We start from the raw sequence: 17,010 nt of genomic DNA on the forward strand, positions 1-17,010 counted from the left end.
TAATTTTTTCTGATTAATTAATTTTTTTAATATCTTTGTGTTCATCCTTAATTTTATTTTTTAAAAATATTTTTTTGTTCGTAAGGAATTATTTAAAATTTTATATATAAAGATAATTTTGTTTTTGGAGTGATTTTGTCAATATAGGAGAGGTTATGAATAAAATCAAATAGATTTTGTTTGATAAAAATTAGCAAGTCAAAAATACACACATCACTCCTCCAATTGGTGGAGCATGGAGTGGAGCAGGGAAATTGTCGGTTGAGTGGCTGCACAATTAAAAATCTAATTTTCTCATATAAATATTGAATAAAGTTGAAGCGAATAATTAAAATTCACACATTTCATAACCAAAATAGTTAAATACTACCACACTGAGTAATGCCTATCTACAAAGGGAAGCACTATTGAGTCAACTGTATTTTACCTTTCCCAAAATAGGATCAAATTCCTATATGAACCAAGAAATATAGCTCAGTCTTCCTTTGAAAAGTTCATCAGCATTAATAATTCATTAATCAAAAGGAATATATTTTCTCTGACCCATTGGTATGGAACTCACTTCATTGTGTGCATTTTGTTTTTTGAAGTTGCTTGCATTAAATTTCCAGCTCTTCATTTCCGGTTTCCCTTGTAAATTTCAACAAAATTTACGTCGTATAGAAGCGTTGCATTTCCAGGTATGTTGCAGTCCCCTGCATCATGAACAAAAGACATCAGAAATTAGATAACCGGAACGAAAAACAAACGGGGTGCCTTTTAATTATGTCTCAGTATCCATGCATGAAAGAGCATATGTAATCCTCGAAGTGTGAAATCCCAAAGCAAGTGTTATTATAGCAAGATGCTCATGTCAACTAAATATGTCCAGGACAGTTGGAACTGATAGCAGGATTTTGATATCAATCTGATAAAATTATGTTTCCTTAATCAGCACTGCCTTGACTCGTGGGGTGAGATTATAAGGATCTATGATATGGGGATAAAAATTTGAAAGATATTATAGATAACATAATTATTATTTACTCTCCTGGTTATTGTAGAACTTCAGCCAAGAGACAAAGAAGCGAAGTCTTATCAGTAGCACCGAACGGTGTCAAGAGGATTGTGAAATATTCATATGCCAACATTATAGTCCTTCAGTCATGTCTTTAAGGTGCTTTGAAAAGGAAACAATTGTGGCTTCCAATGCATCTCAGTATCACAAATAATGCTTCCAGTACCCACACAACTATCTATTCGCACCTGAAAAGCAGCCCGCTGGTTCAGGTCCATATGCTAAATGAGGAGGGATGAAAAGTTTCCGTTTTCCACCTGAATAAAACAATCAAAAGGTGGTTGATTTGGCACAGAGAACATCCAATAGAACACCGTGTGTCGTAAGAAGGCTTATGATTTGCATCTTACCAACATGCATCGGTGGCACGCCTCCGCCTCCCAAGATGCCCTGATCCAATCCTTTAATGACCTAATCAGAGAAAACATCCACGGCACTCATGAAGACATACATGAGACCAATACGCAGAAGTAAATCGCATTATTCAGTCGAAATTACAATCTTAATTGGAGTTAGTCAATCATGGTCTCAATCATTAACTTTTTTGTTTCTTCGTGCTGCAACTGTACCATTATGAATCTGATGAAACAAAGACAATAGCTCTGCTCATTTAGAGTACAAGAACTATTGGCGGTTATCTCACCCGTAAACATCCAACATAGCTCATTCGTTCGATAACATGTCTTAAAAAAACATATTGATTCTTTTTATTCAGACTTTGAGCTAAGAAGTAAAAATCTAGTCCCATCATCCAATATCTCATCCCTAAAAGCAAACTTGAGTCACTCCTATAAAATACCGGAAAACTTACTCACGAATTGCAAATTTAAACAGCATCGGAAAGCATAAATCACCTTGCCCATTCCAAGACGCATAGTAAGGGGTCTGGCTCGTTTATAAGTACTGTCAAATACTATATCATCTGCAAATCTTGCAGTGTAGTGGATCTGCATAAACAACAGAATTAAAAATGACAAAAAAAAAAAGCAAGTTAGCAAATAGCAACTGGATTGATTATTCCAATCTCTGACTGGTATTTGAAACCAATGACACTCCAAAGAGCCATTTAAAATTCAACTCATCAAACAATCGCCATTAACCAAAAAATGCTCTGTTTTGTTCTTTATAATACAATCATGGAACTCATTAGGACTTTCAGAGAATGAGATGGTGAAAAGTAACTCACATTGATAAGCTCCGCAAAAGGAACCTCCTCTCCAGACCCAACAGCCACATCGCAGTAACCGAGCCCGGAGCGCACGAAATTGAGCTCACAAGAAGGGTCAGAAACGGTGGCGAAGTACTCTATCCTGGTGGCATCAGCCTCCAAAGGGGTGGCCGCGGCCACCGCTGCAGCAGCCAACAGCCCGGCTGCGAATCCCATGGCTTGCTTCTTCAAGTTGTGGACATTAACGGTAGAGGCTGAAGCGGCGGGTTTGAAAGCTCGGAAGATCCGAGGTTTTGGAGCCAAGATTGTCGTCAACTGGGAGGCCACCGCCATGCCTGCGGAGGATTGTAACAGGATCGAACTGGAAATGGGGTGAATTTTTCTTGTTATCTGGAACTTGAACTTGTGGGCTGTAAGCAATTCAATGGATAATGTATGCACCTTCTTGCAAAAGCTTGCATACGATCTTTTTTTATGGCGATTGGCGACTCAAATAACTAGAGGGATAAGGGGAATATCGCAGGTGTTAATTGTGTTCTTGTTCGTTTCAATGGGTTTTTTTTTTATTTTTAATTTAAAAAATAAAACAAATTCAAAAATAATGCATGTCACGATTGATTACAATTGATTGCAAAACCACTGCAATGCTCACGGGGACTTGCACGTCCCCATGTGCAACCACCTCCCCTTTTTTTTTTTTTTAGTTTTAAATTAATTATATAATTAATTATATTTTGTAAAATTATTATTTATTTAGTATCATTATGATAATTTTTTTTTCAAAAATTTGAATTTTAGTTTTAATTTTCGAATTTGATGATCGGGCTAAAAAAATTATTAAGAAAACAAAACAAAAAATTTACGGTTAAAAAAATTAAATTGATTAAATAATTTTTTTAATCAGATATATTTATAAAAAAATTATTTAATCTAAAAAAACATATTTTCATTAAATTTATTTTATTTTTAAAATATAAATTTTATTTTTAACTTAAATTTGGGTAGCAAAGTTATATATTTATTTTAATTTGTTTAAATTTGTAAATGTCTCTTGGTTTTGTGGATAAATTTAGAGGAGTTGATTCAAATTTATTTGAAACAAATTTATGCAAAAATGCTAATAAAAAAATTTCAACCCGAATTCGAGCCGAAAAAAAATCATATAAAAAATTGTAAACTCCAACCGACCACCACCACCACCACCACCACCACCACCACCACCACCACGACATGAACCACTTCCACCATCACCACCACCACCACGTGGGGTTTCACAGCTAGAATCTCCGCGGCAATGATTGTGTCAAGATTGCTAATACGTTTTAATTCTTTCTATTTTTGGGGAAATGTAATTTTGAGATAAACTTAGACCCAATATTTGGTAGTTTGATTGATGTACAGTTGTTAGTGCTCCCTCCTTTTTCAGGGGAAAAAAATACTTTACACTCCTCTTAGTGCAAGGAATTCGAATAGCTATTGCGTGTTCTTGAATGCCATTTTAATTTTCTGTTTGATTGAGTGAATTTCTTTATTGCTATCATCTGATTTCGGTGAATGAACATCGAAGGAGATATTCATGAAAGTTTAATCAAGAAAATTCAAGATTCGAATTCAATCAAGGTCATAGAGCTAACTGATCAATCACATTAAAATTAACATAAACAGTCACAAATAACTCATCAAAGAATCAACATTTGCTTTTCATGGAAAGTAAATTTCATTAGCATCTTGTGAGTTTGTGTAACACAAAGGAAACTTCAGTCCTACCTTATTAGGACGCAACCCGCAAGTATTACGAGCAAGAAACTCAAAACTAAAATGCTTTTCTTTGTGCCTTATAGTACCATCATCGATAGTGTCACGGAATGTTGTCCATAATAATTCCTTTAACATTCTTTTGAGATGCATAAACTAGCCACCAGAAATTTAATTTCACACGAGTACAAAAATATATACGGATAATGGGTCTGATTTATTTCTTTTATAACAAGAAATGACATCAAAGGTTTCCTTCCAAATATTTACGAACACAAGTTTAACACTCAGCTTTCCAAAATTCTAAAAAACTCTACATATGATTGTGACTATACCAAAATTTGAGGCATAGAATTGAACCTATTATGCTAGAAAACTTTGGCACAGTACATAAAAATGGTTAGACTATTGCAGTTGTAACTTGCAACATTTTATCTGAGCTTGAGAAAAGCAGTATCATTTCAGTGTTTTCATCTGCCCTTAAGCTAAGCACAATATATGCATAGATAGCATACACTATTGATCAATAAGCACTATGTATTTCAATAACTCGGTTGTAAGTTGTAACCTTCACTTTCAACAAGAAAGAGTCTCATTCCCCTACATATATCGTCCACAATTTTCCCAGCACTTGCATCCTGATGATTTTTATTAAGCTTCACTCTGAAGTGAACACTACATGTTCTTGAATCTAAAAAATCAAAGCTCAATAACATACATAGAATATTTTCAACGTGTAATAACCCCACAACTTTCCAACTAGATTAATGATAAATTGAAAAACAGATTCTCAAAACTCACGGATATCACTAATCTCATCAGTAAATGAAACGTGGATGGCCGAAAATGCATGTACCTTACAATTTATGAAGATTTAATAGAATCAACAAACCCACTACTGAGCAACCTCTCCACATATTTCCCCAATATATCCACCTCCAAATTCACCTTTTGACCCGGCGAGTTGGCCGGTCCGACCCTCCGGGTTCGTCGGGTTGACCCAGCGGATTTACCTTTTAAAATAATATTTTAATTTTATTTTAAATAATATATATTTGATATTCATACATGGGTGATATTTGAACCCAAAACCAAATGATTTTGGATCTTCATTCTACCACTAGGTCAAGCGTTAATTTGTTAATATTTTGTGATTGAATATAATTAAATGTAATAATATTTTTTATATAAGATGTTTAAAGTTAAATGTAATATATTTTTTATTGAAATAAATAGAGTTTTTAATTGAGATAAATTGAGTTTTTAATATAAGATGTTGAAATATAATATATATTTTTATTGAATAAATATAATAAATTTTTTATTGATATATATAATTTTTAATATAAGTTGTGAAAAGTTGAAATGCAATATATTTTTTATTTAATAAATATATATATATATTTTATTGAACTAGATAGAGTTTTTAATATACAATATTAAAAGTTGAAATGCTATATATTTTTTATTGAATAAATGTAATATTATAAGATGTTAAAAATTGAAATATAATATATTTTTATTTAATATATGTATTAGCTTTTTATTGAGATAATGAAATATTTGATAGAGTTTTTAAAGTTCAATTTTACAAGTTTTTTATTTTTATTTTTTTAAAAAAAAAACAAGGATAAAACCGGACCCGAAACCGGACCTGGACCGGCGGTTCTGGAACCCAAACCAGAACCGGCCAAGGGCGGGCCGGTTAAGGGTCGGCCTATTGCCGACCCGGACCCGGCGGGTCCGACCCGTGGCCAGATCTACCACAGGGTGTAGTTTATTATATACTTGTGCTTTTTGTACGCAATACGATGCACGTATAATAGATTAAATATTCAAATTTTATATACATATATATATATAATAATATTTAGTAATTTTAAAATTTTAAAAGTAGATAAGATATGTTAATTAGAAATCAATTAAAAATAATTCATTAACCTTATTAATAATGGTTGTATGCTAATATATAACTAGCGTGCTAAACAATCCGTTCTTTTATAATAAAATTATATTTCAATTAAAATTGTCAAATAAAATAATTATATATATTAAATACAAAAATTAGGAGAAAAAATGAGAGAAATAGTTAAATGAAAAAAAGAAAAAAAATTGAAATAGTGGAGGAAATCGGATTATGGTGTTTGAGTTTTTTTTTATATTTATTATATTATTATATAGTGGAGAGAAGCGGACTTTGGTCTCTTGCATAATAGTAGTAATAGATAATATATATATAAAAAAAATTATATATAATATAGATAGATTATTAGAAGAAGGGAAGAGATAATTCAAGAAAGGAATCCACTTCAAGAAAGAGTGAATCCCGGTAAGCAATAATCTTATCTTATTATATTTTTTGTAGGACTCTAACAATTATATATTATATATATAGATATGTACATGGATCTCATATAGTCACAAAATTAAAAACACTCGGAAATCAGATTAATCTATCTCTCCACGTACGTAAAGATGAAGCTATTGAATTTGGTAAAGAAGAAAGTTAGATGTTGTTTCTCAGCCAATCGAGAGAAGGTGAATGACTGCAGGCGGCCACCTTCATGTGAAGATATCCATTCGGAGGAGAAAATTCCGGTGGTGTCGCCGCAGCGGAGCGTAGAGAAGCTGGCTACAAGGGAACATGAAGATCGGAGGACTAGTACTGCTCGCAACCACCGTGATATTGATCCCTCAATATTGTAAGATATATATTAATCCAAATCGATTACTCCATCGATCGAGTTTATATTTAATTGCATGCGGATAAAAATATAGTATTAATATTTCATCACTTTAGATTTTATATATGTGTGTCACCTCACGTGTATGATATTTGTTGGAGTACTACTCAATTATTAAATTTGTTTATTTGTTTGTTTCTTGCTAGGAACATTATGGGGATTGTGAATATCCCGCCCCAGACAATGGAGACAATATCCTCTGATTCACCCGGTACATCACCCCATCACCACCACCACCACCACCACCACCACCCACCAACACCACCCGCCAACACCACCACCACCCGCCAACACCACACACCGCCGCCGCCACCACCACCCACCGCCACCGCCCGACACCACCAACCACCACCCGACACCACCAACCACAACTGGGACCACGACCACCACCACAATTTCCACCACCACAATTTCCACCACCACCACCACCACCACGACGTGGGGTTTTACAGCTAGAATCTCCGCGGCCAATTATTGTGTCAAGATTGCTAAGAAGTTTTAATAGTTTCTATTTTTGGGAAAATGTAATTTTGATATAAACTTAGACCCAATATTTGGTAGTTTGATTGATTTACAGTTGTAAGTGCTCCCTCCTTTTTCAGGGGAAAAAATACATACATGGCTATAAAAAAAGAGATTTATGTTTTATTCCTATCGAAAAAGCAATTCATAACCGATTTTTAATCTAATCTTATTTGAAAATTTTCCAAGAGTTCAAATTGGAGCTCATATTCCCTTGGATTAATTAATATTAATGTTGCATGAATAAGATTTTGTTTGGCATCATGCAGTACTGGTGCTCTTGTTTGATTGTATCCTTTTCTGTATAGAAAGGCTCGGCTAGCGAAATTCAAGTAATCCGTGAAGATGTCAAATTAAGGTAGTGTTTGGAAGAGCTTCTTTAAAGCACTTCTCAGCTTTTCCTTCACAAAATTTCACAAAATTCCAGAACTTTGTAAAAGAAAAACTTAGAAGTGCTTTTTATAAGCTCTCCCAAACACTACCTAAGATTTTAAATCTTTAATACTTGTTTCAACATCCTATAACTCTTAAGAGAAGAAAAAAAAAAGGATTACACAATTTACACCCCTGATTCGAACCGAAACAAGTACTTTACACTTCTCTTAGTGCAAGGGATTCGAATAGCTATTGTGCGAACCTCCGAAAACTCAAATCTGTTGATGAAAACACAACAAAGCCTATAGATGATGATGACTATTGAATAAAAGAGATCGTTGTTCTCCTATGGATGTAGGCTGTTGTAGCCGAACCACGTAAATTGCTTGTGTGTTCTTGAAAGCCCTTTTAATTTCTGTCAAATTGATTGAGTGAATTTCTTTATTGCTATCATCTGATTTCGGTGAGTGAACATCCAAGGAGGTATTCTTAATCAAGAAAATTCAAGCTTCGAATTCGATCAAGGTCATAGAGTTAACTGATCAATCACATTAAAATTAACATAAACAGTCACAAATAACTCATCAAACAATCACCATTTACTTTTCATGGAAAGTAAATTTCATTAGCATCTTGTGAGTTTGTGTAACACAAAGGAAACTTCAGTCCTACCTTATTAGGACGCAACCCGCAAGTATTACGAGCAAGAAACTCAAAACTAAAATGCTTTTCTTTGTGCCTTATAGTACAATCATGGATAGTGTCACGGAATGTTGTCCATAATAAATCCTTTCACATTCTTTTGAGATGCATAAACTAACCACCAGAAATTTAATTTCACACGAGTACAAAAAAATCTACGGATAACGGGTCTGATTTATTTCTTTCATAACAAGAAATAACATCAAAGGTTTCCTTCCAAATATTTACGAACACAAGTTTAACACTCAGCTTTCCAAAATTCTAAAAAACTCTACATTGATGATTGTGACTATACCAAAATTTGAGGCATAGAATTGAACCTATTATGCTAGAAAACTTTGGCACAGTACATAAAAATGGTTAGACTATTGCAGTTGTAACTTGCAACATTTTATCCAAGCTTGAGAAAAGCAGTATCATTTCAGTGTTTTCATCTGCCCTTAAGCTAAGCACAATATATGCATAGATAGCATACACTATTGATCAATAAGCACAATGTATTTCAATAACTCGGTTGTAAGTTATAACCTTCACTTTCAACAAGAAATAGTCTCATTCCCCTACATTCTCCACAATTTTCCCAGCACTTACTTCCTGATGATTTTTATGAAGCTTCACTCTGAAGTGAACACTACATCGAGTTGTAAGTTGTAACCTTCACTTTCAACAAGAAAGAGTCTCATTCCCCTACATTCTCCACAATTTTCCCAGCACTTACTTCCTTATGATTTTTATGAAGCTTCACTCTGAAGTGAACACTACATGTTCTTGAATCTAAAAAATCAAAGCTCAATAACATACATAGAATATTTTCAACGTGTCATAACCCCACAACTTTCCAACAAAATTAATGATAAATTGAAAAACAGATTCTCAAAACTCACGGATATCACTAATCTCATCAGTAAATGAAACGTGGATGGCCGAAAATGCATGTGCCTTACAATTTATGAAGATTTAATAGAATCAACAAACCCACTACTGAGCAACCTCTCCACATACTTCCCCAATATATCCACCTCCAAATTCACCTTCTGACCAACTTCTTTCAAAGGGATCACAACTTTCTGTTGAGTATATGCCACAAGCATGAAATTGAAACAACCTTCGTCATCAAACACATCAACCACAGTCAAGCTAGTCCCATCTACAGCAATGAACCCCTTAGGCACAATGTACTTCAACAACTCATTTGTAACCTTCACTTTCACCCACAAAGAGTCCCTTTCTACTACCTTTTCCACGATTTCCCCGGTACCATCTACGTGACCCTGCACAAAATGACCCCCCATTCTAGTGCTAGGACTCAGAGCCCTCTCAAGATTTACCAAAGACCCGCTTTCCAACTCACCCAAAGAAGTCTTTCTTAACGTTTCTGGGGACAATCCAACCGAGAATTCAGACGACACAGTGTTGAATTCTGTAACAGTCAAGCAAGTGCCATTGACTGAGATGCTGTCTCCCAAGTGGACATCCTCAAGAATGGTTTTTGCCAGGATCTTCATTGTGAAGCTGTTGTTTTGGTCAAAACCCAGTTGCTCAACTTTTCCAATTTCTTCAACTATCCCTGTGAAAAGGGATTTAATCTGGTTCATGCGAACATTTGGCTGCTGGGGTTTTAAGGGTTTCATGAATATGGATGAAAGTGGGGGAGGGGAAAGCCTGAGATAAGAATGAAAGGAGTGCTTGTGTTGCAGCTGCAGAGGAAAAAAGACTAGACATAAGTGCACGGAAAATGGTAACTTTTTAGATAAAAATTTGTCAATTTGTCAATATTATTACATTACAATTTGTTTTCTACCGACGATTAACCCAATATATCAGATAAAGTGTGAAGACTTTAAGTTGACTTTGCAATTAGTTGCAATGGACGGTCAAGATCAGTCTTTGAGGATAAGCTTGATCAAATGGCTATGATTTGTCATTAGGTTAGTTACTTTGGCCGTTAAGTGGTTTTAAGGGCTTGATGGAACTGAGATCGGGATTTTAACTCAAGAAACAGAAAAGCTCTCTATCTTGAAGAATCGTATCCCCAGAAAACGAAGGCTGCTTATCTGGAAATTAGAATTATCTTCAAAGTTAGCTCACGGCTGAGCTATGGACTTCAAGATCTGATTCTTATGTATTCCAAGTATATTGTTCTTTGTTCTCTGTTAATTCATGAGTTGAGATAGAATGGGGATTGTAACGATTGGATATTGATTGAGTTATAGTGAATTCATAATGGGATGTTCCCAGATCCTTGGATGTAGGATTAATTCATAATCCGAACCAAGTAATCCCGTGCGTTCTTGATTTCGATTGTTTATTGGTTTCAAGTTTCTTCTTCGAGCCTGAGATTTAAAATCTTGGGCTCAAGGGTTCGAAACTTGCTGCATCAAATTCCTCCTATTACAGATCTCTGCCTCTACTCTCTTTGAGTTTTTCTTGATAAGGATGTCTACTGGCCAGGGGCATTCTTTAGCAATGTCCACTTCGAGATTTGAGGTTGAGAAATTTGATGGGAAGAACGACTTCAATCTATGGCGTGAGAAGATGATAGCCCATCTTGGTAATCTTGGTTTGGATTAGGCTTTGCAAGGAGATTCTAAGATTCCAAGCACTGTAGAGAATAAGACTGATATATTGAAGAAGACAAGAAACACGATTGCTCTTAGCTTGAGTGACCAAATTCAGCACTGTAGAGAACAAGACTGATATATTGAAGAAGACAAGAAACACGATTGTTCTTAGCTTGAGTGACCAAATTCTCAGAAAGGTTGTAAGGGAAAAGACACCTGCGGATATGTGGCTAAAGCTGGAACAGTTGTATATGACAAAGGCACTTCTTAATCGAATATATCTAAAACAGAAATTTTACAGCTACAAGATGGATGAAAATAAGTCCATTGATTAGAACATTGGTGAGTTCACTAAGTTGTTATCGGATCTTGAGAATATGGAGGTAAAGATAGATGAAGAGGACCAAGCAATTTTCTTACTTAACTCCCTGCCAAAAGCATATGATCAATTAAGGGATACCTTGAAGTACTCTTGAAGAAGTAACAGGGGCTGCATACTCTAAGGAGTTAGATTTGAAAGCTAATGATAAGCTTCAAAAGCCTGCTGGTGATGTAAGAGGGAGATCTCTAGAAAGAAAAAGTTCGACAAATAGATGGAGATCCAGGTCGAGATCTAAGTCAAGACCAAAAAGAACTTGCTGGTCTTGCAAGAAGGAAGGTCATATTAGAAGATTCTGCCCTCTAAGGAAAGTGAACAAGGGCAGGAACAATCCACCATCACTGATGCAGCAAATGTACTGGAAGAATATGAAGAGGCTGAGGTATTAACCATCTCAACTGATGATCCAAAAGAAGAATGGATACTAGACTCAGGATGTACTTATCACATGTCTAATGGATACTAGACTCAGGATGTACTTATCACATGTCTCCAAGAAGGGATTGGTTCTCAAACTTTGAGGAAACACAAACCGGTCATGTGCCGTTGGGAAACAATGAGTCATGACTCATGTAAAATTCATGGTATTGGATCAGTAAAGTTAAAGATGTGGGATGGCTCAGTGAAGATCTTATTTGAAGTAAGATATATTCCTGATCTAAAGAGGAACCTAATCTCTTTAGACACCTTAGATCAGAAGGGTCTAAGCTACAAAGCACAAGGTGGTACACTTAAGGTGGTAAAAGGTTCATTGGTTATAATGAAAGCTATCCTGAAACAAGGATTATATGTACTTCAAGGGATAACCTTATCATCTTAAACTCATGTGACCACGTCTGATAAGAATCATACTCTTCTTTGGCATCAAAGGCTTGTAGACTGAGTTTTAACACAGCCTCTCACAATACAAAGACACCTCTGGATTATATACATGTAGATCTCTGGGGTCCTCTAAGGTACCTCAATCACTTTCTAAATGTCAATATTTCATTTCCTTGATTGATGACTACTCTAAAAAGGTTTGGATCTATTTTCTGAAAACTAAAGACCAAGCTTTTAGTAAGTTTGTAGAGTGGAAAACCTTAGTTGAGAACCAATCTGGAAATAAAATTAAGACTTTAAGAACTGATAATGGATTGGAGTTTTGCAACCATGAGTTTGATGAATATCGTGCTAAGTATGGCATTGCAAGACATAGAACATGCACATATACACCACAACAGAATGGAGTTGCAGAACGAATGAATAGAACTATCGTGAATAAAATGAGATGCATGTTTAGTGAGAGTGGATTGCCACCTAAGTTCTGGGCAGAGACAGCTTCTACTGCATGCTACCTGATAAATCTATCACCTTCCTTTGCCATAGAGTTTATGGTCCCAGAAAAAAGATGGTCTAGCTTAAAACCAAATTATAAACATCTAAGAACTTTTGGTTGTGTTGTGTACATTCATGCAAACCAAGGAAAGCTAAGTCCTAGAGCAAATAAGGGCATTTTCCTTGGTTATCCAACTGGTGTAAAAGGGTACAAGATCTGGCTCTTAGATGATCATAAATGTATTATCAGTAAAGATGTGATTTTCAATGAATCTGTGTTTTACAAAGCTAACAATCATGATCTAGAATCATCCAGCTCTAAACAAGCTGAGCAGAATTTTCAGGACAAGGATCAATCCCATATGCACAGCAATGACTTGAATAAGGAAGAAGGTGGAGCTGATCACCATCTACCTGAAGAATTTTATGACATCAGCCATGCTGAAAATAAATCTTCATACCAAGATAATGACATAATGGATAAAAACAGACAGGAACAGGGTGGAGACACTACTCAAGATCAACATCTGGAAGATTATATGTTACCTAGGGACAGGATCAGAAGGGAAATCAGATTGTCATCAAGATTTGCATCTTCTGAATATACTGCTTTTGCTCTAAATGTAGCTGATTTAATGGATTTAGAAGAACCTACTACATATGAAGAAGCAATGATGAGTAAGGACAGTACTCAATGGCTAAGAGCCATGCAAGATGAATTCAAATCTTTGATCAAGAACAACACATGGATATTGGTTAATAAACCAAGGGACAAAAGAGTGATAGGCGGTAAATGGATATTCAAAAAGAAACCGGGAGTTCCAGGAGTGGAAGGACCTCGGTTTAAAGCAAGATTGGTGGCAAAGGGATTCTCACAAGTAGAAGGAATCGACTACTATGAAGTGTTTTCTCCAATGGTGAAACACTCTTCCATTCGAGTCCTACTTGCTATTACAGCAATGCAAGATTTGAAACTTGAGCAATTGGATGTCAAAACAGCTTTCTTACATGGGAATATTGAAGAAAAGATCTTGATGACTCAACCAAAAGGTTTTGAAACTGATCCCCAAGCTGGAAAGGTGTGTTTGCTGCAAAAATCTCTCTATGGCCTAAAGCAGTCACCTATGCAATGGTATAAACGTTTTGATGACTTCATGCTACAGCAAGGATATATGAGATCAAAGTTTGACGGCTGTGTTTACTTCAAAAACCTTCAAAATCAGTCTTTCATCTACTTGTTGATTTATGTAGATGACATGCTTATAGCATGCAAAGATTCTAAGGAGATTCAGAAGTTGAAATATCAACTTAACTGTGAATTTGAAATTAAAAGATCTTGGTCCAGCAAAACAAATCTTAGGAATCGAGATAAGGAGAGATAGGAAGTTGAGAACTCTGTCCCTGTCACAAGAAAGGTACATAAATAAGGTTCCAAATCTCTTCAAGATGGCAGAGGCTAAGGCAGTAAGCACTCCTATAGGAGCTCACTTCAAATTGAAGGCTGTACAAGGAGAGCAAGAGGAATTAGAGGCCATTCATATGAAGAACATTCCTTACTCTAATGCAGTAGGAAGCATCATGTATATGATGGTTTCTACACGACCAGACATCACATATGGTTTGGGTCTTGTAAGTAGATTTATGAGTAAACCAAGCAGAGAGCATCGGAAAGCAGTACAGTGGCTACTGAGATATTTAAAGGGAACAACAAAGTTAAAGCTTAAGTACCCAAAATCCACTTCAAACACATGTGAGGTCACTGGTTACTGTGACTCAGATTACGCTGCTGATCTTGACGAAAGAAGAACAATTTCAGGTTATGTGTTCACAGTTGGAGGCAATGTGGTGAGCTGGAAATCAAGCTTACAAAGTGTGGTAGCTTTATCCTCCACTGAAGCAGAGAACATCAGTCTAACTGAAGCTGTAAAAGAAGGATTTTGGATCACCGGTTTTGTGGCAGAAATGGGATTCATCAGAAGGATGTAACCATATTTTGTGACTCACAAAGTGCAATACACTTGTCCAAGAATTCTGTTTTTCATGATAAGACAAAACATATAGATGTTAGATTGCATTTTGTGAGAGACATCATATCTAAAGGCATGGTGAAGGTCCAGAAAATAGATACAATGATCAACCCAGCGGATATGTTGACAAAAGTATTTTTTTTAATCCACTACTATTGGAGAAAGGGTTACCCCTTTAATACCTGTGGGCAAACTCAATGGAGCATTGGGTATGCTCAACATATTGGACTGATTTGACTTCATGATATTGGGATCTCAGCTGGAATCACTATAAGTGACCAATTCAGTCAAAGGTGGAGATTTGTGAAGACTTTAAGTTGACTTTGCAATTAGTTGCAATGGACGGTCAAGATCAGTCTTTGAGGATAAGCTTGATCAAATGGCTATGATTGGTCATTAGGTTAGTTACTTTGGCCGTTAAGTGGTTTTAAGGGCTTGATGGAACTGAGATCGGGATTTTAACTCAAGAAACAGAAAAGCTCTCTACTTGAAGAATCGTATCCCCAGAAAACGAAGGCTGCTTATCTGGAAATTAGAATTATCTTCAAAGTTAGCTCACGGCTGAGCTATGGACTTCAAGATCTGATTCTTATGTATTCCAAGTATATTGTTCTTTGTTCCTGTTAATTCATGAGTTGAGATAGAATGGGGATTGTAACGATTGGATATTTATTGAGTTATAGTGAATTCAAAATGGGATGTTCCCAGATCCTTGGATGTAGGATTAATTCATAATCCGAACCAAGTAAATGAAGTAATCCCGTGTGTTCTTGATTTCGATTGTTTATTGGTTTCAAGTTTCTTCTTCTGTTTATTCGTTTGAATTGCTTCTGTGTTTTAGTTATAATATAAAGTTTAAAGCTTTTTCCTCCAATTTAAAAAATAACACTTTTGTGAGCAACGACCAGAGTTTCCATGAATCTCACCCCATCAAAATCCGGGTGTTCGCCCAGCGTTTGCTGAATTGTAGTTCTTTTGATATTTTTCCGAAACTATCCTAAGGATCAACAGAAGTTATCGAGCCCACGTTAAATCCAAACCTCATCATAGCTCGTAAGTACTTGGCAATTAACAAGAAATTAACTAAGATCGACGAAACCCATCAGAGAATAAACACACAAAAAAACACTTTGAAAACCAATTTATTCCTCCAACGTAAATGAACTACAGGTTACCGGACAGAATCCAATTTTTATTTCAAAATAAATAAGCTCATCCTGGAAATTAAAAACACAATTAAAAATAAAACCAGCTACCTCACGAGGAAAGTGAATTTTGCAGGAAGAAGAAGGGAAGATGGCTGTTACAGAAGCAGCAGCAACGGCAGAGGCTGTGTAAATGCTCGATTTCTTCATAACTTCGTTTGCTTCTCGACTGAAATTGATCGATAAAAGCAAAAAAAAAAATCAGAAGTGTAAGAAAAATGAGGTATGGCCTATGGGCGAAGATTTAGGCGGAGGCAGAATTTAAGGATGTTTGGGGAGTGAGGCTTAGTGTGTGGGTCAAATGCACTTAACTGTTCGTATTGCTCATACAAAATATCAAATTCATACTGACAATATTTTAAATTTAAATATATAATTAGCTTAGGGTTAAAATAATTTTTATATATATATAGCTTCTGAATAATATTAAGTTGAGACAGAAATATATCACTGAGATTTTTTATTTTTTTTTAAGATTACAGTAAATAAAGATATGCAATGTAAACTACCATCATAAATTTTATTATATTTTTTTTGAACCGACTTGTCGGTTGTCCCTATGTATGTGAAATTGTCACTCAAAAAATCTAGCTTTGGATTAACGTTTATGAGCAAGATGTGTCTTAATATTACCTTTTACAAAAGTGTAAACTATTATTTCAAAAAAAGATAAAACAAAACAAAGGTGTAAACTACAATTTCAATGAATTAAGAGCATGTACAATGGTTCGGTGACGTTGTTAACTTAATCGTACGTTGATGTTATAATTATATGTTTCTTCAATAGTTAGAGGATGTTGCAGAGATGACGTTGAAATACTATTTTTATTTTATTTAATAATTTAGTAATTTAAAAATATAATTAAATTGCACATAATTTTAAAAAATTACAATTCCACGTGATTAAATTTTAATATTTTTTTCATAATTTTGAAAGCATGGCTTTGTTATCCAAAAAACATATAAATAAATAAATAAACTATAAATGACACATGATTTATGTTTTAACATCCTAATTCCTATAATTACTAATATAGCATTTTATTAATTGACTAATGCATAAAATCTAGAGAACAAAACAAGGATGCTACAATTTACACCCCTATTTCGAGCCAAACAAGTACTTTACACTCTTCTTAATACAAGGAATCAAATAGCTTGTGCAAACCTCGAAAAACTTAAATCTATTGAGAAAACG

General features: G+C 35.0%; 3 protein-coding genes across 3 annotated transcripts; 1 reads left to right on the forward strand and 2 right to left on the reverse strand.

Moving 5' to 3' along the window:
• Window positions 1-277: 277 nt before the first annotated feature.
• Window positions 278-2,760, reverse strand: LOC140891886 (photosynthetic NDH subunit of lumenal location 4, chloroplastic). The gene is made up of 5 exons (XM_073300558.1): window positions 2,244-2,760; window positions 1,912-2,004; window positions 1,408-1,468; window positions 1,246-1,314; window positions 278-695 (listed from the first exon to the last, which is right to left on the reverse strand). The coding sequence occupies exons 1-5, from the start codon at window positions 2,556-2,558 to the stop codon at window positions 616-618; spliced, it is 618 nt and encodes a 205-aa protein (XP_073156659.1). The 5' UTR covers window positions 2,559-2,760; the 3' UTR covers window positions 278-615.
• Window positions 2,761-6,265: 3,505 nt separating this feature from the next.
• LOC140893606 (uncharacterized) lies at window positions 6,266-7,330 on the forward strand. The gene is made up of 3 exons (XM_073302693.1): window positions 6,266-6,309; window positions 6,505-6,682; window positions 6,871-7,330. Exon 3 carries the CDS (start codon window positions 6,878-6,880, stop codon window positions 7,178-7,180), a length of 303 nt encoding a protein of 100 aa, XP_073158794.1. The 5' UTR covers window positions 6,266-6,309; window positions 6,505-6,682; window positions 6,871-6,877; the 3' UTR covers window positions 7,181-7,330.
• Window positions 7,331-9,070: 1,740 nt separating this feature from the next.
• LOC140891582 (riboflavin synthase-like) lies at window positions 9,071-16,109 on the reverse strand. Its single transcript, XM_073300157.1, has 2 exons — window positions 15,864-16,109; window positions 9,071-10,020 (listed from the first exon to the last, which is right to left on the reverse strand). Exons 1-2 carry the CDS (start codon window positions 15,960-15,962, stop codon window positions 9,271-9,273), a joined length of 849 nt encoding a protein of 282 aa, XP_073156258.1. The 5' UTR covers window positions 15,963-16,109; the 3' UTR covers window positions 9,071-9,270.
• Window positions 16,110-17,010: the final 901 nt, after the last annotated feature.

This window comes from Henckelia pumila, chromosome 3, assembly GCF_033568475.1.
Source record: "Henckelia pumila isolate YLH828 chromosome 3, ASM3356847v2, whole genome shotgun sequence".
Lineage (NCBI taxonomy): Eukaryota > Viridiplantae > Streptophyta > Magnoliopsida > Lamiales > Gesneriaceae > Henckelia > Henckelia pumila.

Bases quoted from the DNA above. Each gene is read 5' to 3' on its own strand.
- LOC140891886 (XM_073300558.1), bottom strand. From the start codon at position 2,558: ATGGCGGTGGCCTCCCAGTTGACGACAATCTTGGCTCCAAAACCTCGG. The intron at 2,005-2,243 runs GTGAGTTACTTT...TTGTTTATGCAG, and splicing joins CTTTTGCGGAGCTTATCAAT to ATCCACTACACTGCAAGATT. The intron at 1,315-1,407 runs GTAAGATGCAAA...TGTTTTATTCAG, and splicing joins CGTGCCACCGATGCATGTTG to GTGGAAAACGGAAACTTTTC.
- LOC140893606 (XM_073302693.1), top strand. From the start codon at position 6,878: ATGGGGATTGTGAATATCCCGCCCCAGACAATGGAGACAATATCCTCT.
- LOC140891582 (XM_073300157.1), bottom strand. From the start codon at position 15,962: ATGAAGAAATCGAGCATTTACACAGCCTCTGCCGTTGCTGCTGCTTCT. The intron at 10,021-15,863 runs GTAGCTGGTTTT...TTTCCTCTGCAG, and splicing joins AAATTCACTTTCCTCGTGAG to CTGCAACACAAGCACTCCTT.